General features: G+C 65.3%; 1 protein-coding gene across 2 annotated transcripts in view; it reads right to left on the bottom strand.

Annotated features, from left to right (window-relative positions):
- LOC102744583 (tumor protein p73) overlaps nt 1-725 on the bottom strand; it is an 8,940-nt gene extending 8,215 nt beyond the window's left edge. For both annotated transcript variants that reach the window (XM_081817347.1, XM_081817348.1), the window contains exons 1-2: nt 539-725; nt 120-235 (exon numbers count right to left, since the gene is read on the bottom strand). In XM_081817347.1, the coding sequence (XP_081673473.1) occupies nt 120-235; nt 539-623 (201 nt within the window). In that variant the 5' untranslated portion in view covers nt 624-725. The remainder of the gene's footprint in view (nt 1-119; nt 236-538) is intronic.
- Nucleotides 726-4,260: the final 3,535 nt, after the last annotated feature.

Genomic DNA, 4,260 nt, shown 5'->3' with positions numbered 1-4,260 from the left:
TCAGAGTGGGTGCCGGGTGCCGGGGACTGGGCGGGGGAGGGCGAGGAGCTTGCTACATGGCAGGAGATGCTGGGGCCAGCGGGGCTGGCTGAGGTGACCTGAGTGCTCCCCCCGCCTACCTGCGGGGGCTCGTAGGGAACCATGACACTCTGCCTGCCCGTGACGGGGTCATCCACATACTGCGAGAGATTGTTGCCCTCCACGCGGATGAGGTGGCTGGCCGGAGCAGACTGTCCTGCCGCGAGGGGACACCGCTTCAGAGGGGTGCCCAGCCGGGGGTCGGGCCAGCCCTGTCGCAGCCAGCTGGGGACCACAGGGCTGGCCCCACTGGCCTCCGGGGTGGGGGGACTCAGGCCAGCAGCCCGCGGTCCCGTGGGCACCCGCCCCCAAGGCCCCAGGTGCCGCTGGGATGGAAGGGGGCTGGGGAGGGGAGACACCGAGCCCACGCCGCCGCCCCCTGCCGCCCCCCAGCCGCCCCCCAGCCAGGAGGCCCTTCCCAGGGTGCACTGGCCGCTGGGCATGGGGCTGGAGGTCTCACCTTCGTTGAAGTCCCGCCCGAGCTCATGGTTGGGGCAGCGCTTCACGACCTCAGTCACGTGCTCCGCCTTCTTGTAGACGGGCATGGCGCGGACGATGGTGCCTGGGGGCGGCGGGGCGGACACCTTGATCTGGATGGGGCAGGTCTTGGCAATCTGGCAGTAGAGCTTCTTCAGCAGTGGGGAGTACTGGTGGGGGTGGGGGGCAGGGTTCAGGCCCAGCCCCGACTCAGCACCGTGGCGCGGCCGCGGCCCCACCCCCAGTCAGGAATCCCGCCCCCAGCTCGCGCCCCCACCCCCCCGTCAGGAATCCCGCCCCCAGCTCTCCGGCGACCTGCTCGCCCCTTCGCTAGATGCCTCCAGCCGTCCTTCCAGTGCCCCCTCCGGGCCCCCCCTCATGCACGCAGCAGCACCTGGCCGGTTTGGGCGCAGGGAGAGCAGTTGGGCTGTCTGTCTGGATCTCACTGGCTGCAGAGGTTAGCACGTTCCGTCCATCTTATGGGTGAGGACAGTAAAAGTCGGGGAAGCGAGCTGCTGCTGGAGAGTGGGGCTGGGAGCCAGGTCTGCCCTGCCAAGCCCAGCTCTTCCCACCGTCAACCTTCAGCCCCGGGACCCACAGTGGTTGGAAGGAGGGGATTTGCAGCATTGCATCTCAGTTTTTAAAAACCCAGAGTTGGGCTTTTCTGGTATTTTGATGAGAAACGTGTAATTGTGAGACAGGCTGGGTGCCCCTATGCACCGAAGCTTCAGGAAGAAACTCCCTAGAACAGCAAGTCTGAGGGGTTGAGCTCTGCAGCTTGATATGGGCCACTGGCTTGGGGGGCCCTCTGACCTCAAAGCTCTGGTCCCTGCAGCCTGGGACCCTGTCCCAGGGAGGATCAGCACCCAGGGGACCCCGTCACCCACCTAAGAACCCTGGCCAGCTCTCATGAGTTCAAAGGTGACCCTGATGGTGGCCACAGGGGTGCCCACTGGTTTCAAGTTGACTGGCTTCTGGGGACCCATCCGTGCTCTTCATATCTCCTTCCCTGAGGCACAGTGGGCAGTGTTCCTGTCCTCAGACTCACAGGACACTTCCCGTCCCACCCCATAATCCCTATGCCCCCCACAAAGCCCCAGTGACCTGGAGTTATCCCAGCCACAAAGCCTGGAGGGAGCCCCATCACACCCCACCACAGTACAGCCAGGGAAACCGTACTGAACCAGGGACACCACTACAGACAGGTGTCCGGCTGGGGTCTGGCCCCCACCACGTGGTGCATCGCAGCAGACCGGGGAGCACAGACTGGGGCTTAGGCTCACAGCGGGAACTGTACCCACCATGGTATAGTCAGGGCGACTGAGGCCGGGTGCCGGAGCGGCCGGCAGAGCCAGAGCTGGTCTCAGCCCACTTTTGCCAAGGAGGCTGGGGGGCCCTGACACCCTCATACTGCAAAGGTAAAGCCCCCACCGGCCACCAGAGCTCCCTCTCTGGCCATCAAGGGACACCATGGGCCCTCAGGGACTCATACCTTCAGCAACTGCAAGTATACAAAAACCAAGGGGTGGCAAACAGAGATGGGGCTGACCTGCAGCCCAAGAACGAGGGGTCCCCAGGGCCCTCAAAGCCCTTGGTCCCACAGTATGAGCCATCCCTCAACGTGCAGGTAGAGTGTCAGGCAGGGAACGGCCTGGCAAGCATCCTGGAGGCTCAGCACAAGAGCAGTCACCCAGGGGGTCTTCCTGGTGGAGGAGGCCCCCACAGGGAACCATGAGCCTCGGCTGGACTGCAGGGGCCCAAACACAACTAAGGACCCGGTGAAGCCAGCAAGCGTTTGTTGAGTGCCTACTGTCTGCCAGGCCCTAGACTCACTGGAAACTGGGCTGAGAGCCCCTTCAAGCCGCAGAAGAATCTAGACTTACTGGAGGCTCACAGCTAAAAGCCACGCAGCCCTGGTACTGGCCAGCCTCAGCTGGTGACCAGTGGGACCCTGCCCTTCTGCGGCAGCTGGTGCATTCCAGAGGGCATCCCCGTCCCCTGCAGGGTCAGCGGGGACCCCAGGAGGCCCGCAGAGGTGTCCAGTGAGTGAGGTGACCGGGGGCTGAGAGGTGGCCTGCTTCGTCCGTAAGTGAGAGTGGGGGTGGGCAGACACGCTGAGAAACAGGCCTGGCCTGGGAGGGGCAGGTCATAGTCACGGGTGAGCAGTGGGAGAATGGCCTTTGAGATCTGGCTCTGGTCCTCAGCCCCTGGGAGGCTGTAAACCACTGGACAAACCTCTCCGAGGCTTGGCGGGGGAAGGGGCACAGTGACTGGCTACACTTAATACCCTTGGACCGTTTTCGCAGTGGACTTGTTAGTGTGCTGTGGTCATTCCCACGTGAGATGGTTCCTGGCCCCTCTGTGAGCAGTGGAGAGTGCCCCCAGGGGCGTGCAGACCCTGCAATCCCCTCCCCAGAGCGACCAACCAGCGGCTCCCATCAGTCAATCACCCGACCTCCTGCTCCTTCCGCAGCCCGAGATGGGGTCTGTAGCCTCCCCCCCACCCTCCGCAAGGGCCAGGCGCCTTGGCTCACCAGCCAGCAGGGATGGAGTAGGACTCCAAGCGCAACCCGGGGCTCCGAGCCCCCCTCTCGAGGTCCTGCAGCCCAGCGGGGCGGGGGCGCCCCAGGGGTGCTCTTCGTGTCAGGAGTCGGGCCGAGGTCCCGGTGCGACGGGGAGAGTGGGGGGAACGGCGGAACCCGCGGCGGCGCGGGCGCGGGCGGCGGGCGGGCGGGGGGCGCCCCGCCCCGGGGAGGAGCCGCGGGGAGCTGTCCGCGGTACCGGCGCGGGAGCGGGCTGGGCGGTGAGCGCGGGGCAGCCTGGGGTGGGCGAGGAGAGTGCGCGCGGCTTCCTCCCTCTGTGTCCCTGGCAAGGCCACCACCAGCCTTGGGCCTGGCCCCGCTCCCCACAGGGGTGTCCCCAGCCCAGGTCCACCCCCAGCTGGCTGCTAATGTGGCCTTGGGCACGTGCACCGGCCAGGCCCATCCCTGCAAGGGGTTGAGCCCACAGAAGCCCAACCGTTGGGGCGTTTGGGGCGTTGGGGCGCTCGGGGTTGAGCATCACGCTGAGGGATGCCTGAGGTCTGCCTATACCTGGAGCATCTGGCTGGGCTACACGGGCAGGAGCGGGGGCCTGCGCTGAAGAGGGCATGAGCCCTTACAGCTCCAGCAGCTCCGTCCTTCGTCCTTCCTCCCGTAGCTCCTGGGCCGCAGGCCCTGGGCAGGTGAGAAGGAAGGCTCCTGGGTCCCATCTATTCTATAGAAAAGGTCACGCGAAGACGCTTCCTTTCCCTCCCTCCCTCTTGCCTCTCCTTCCCTAGAACCGCTAGATGGATGTGTTTCAACAGATTCTGAGCTGATAAAATCTTATTTATCTTCGGCTGTTGACACAGAGCCGCCTGGACTTGCCTGCTCCGGGATGCGCGTATTCCTCCGCACTTGCAGGAAACGGTTTGCCCAAATGCTGGTGTATGCCCATTCCTGCCCTCCCCCACTCGGACCCTCCCCCTCCCTCCCCCCATCACAGTCTGTGATGGGCTGGGTCTGGCTGGGAGCCCAGGGCCTGGGAGGGCTGGGCGGGGGTGGTGGGTGGCAGGCGCCGCGGCTCTGTGGCTGTTAATTTCCTCGCACCCGCTCCCCAGCAGCTGGGTGCCCGGCACGGGCAGGTTTGGACAGGAGGAGAGTGGGGAGGTGATAATAAGTTGTC

This window comes from Leptonychotes weddellii, chromosome 4 (assembly GCF_054177405.1).
Source record: "Leptonychotes weddellii isolate Sample4059 chromosome 4, ASM5417740v2, whole genome shotgun sequence".
Classification (NCBI taxonomy): domain Eukaryota; kingdom Metazoa; phylum Chordata; class Mammalia; order Carnivora; family Phocidae; genus Leptonychotes; species Leptonychotes weddellii.
This window is presented reverse-complemented; position numbering and strand designations above follow the sequence as displayed.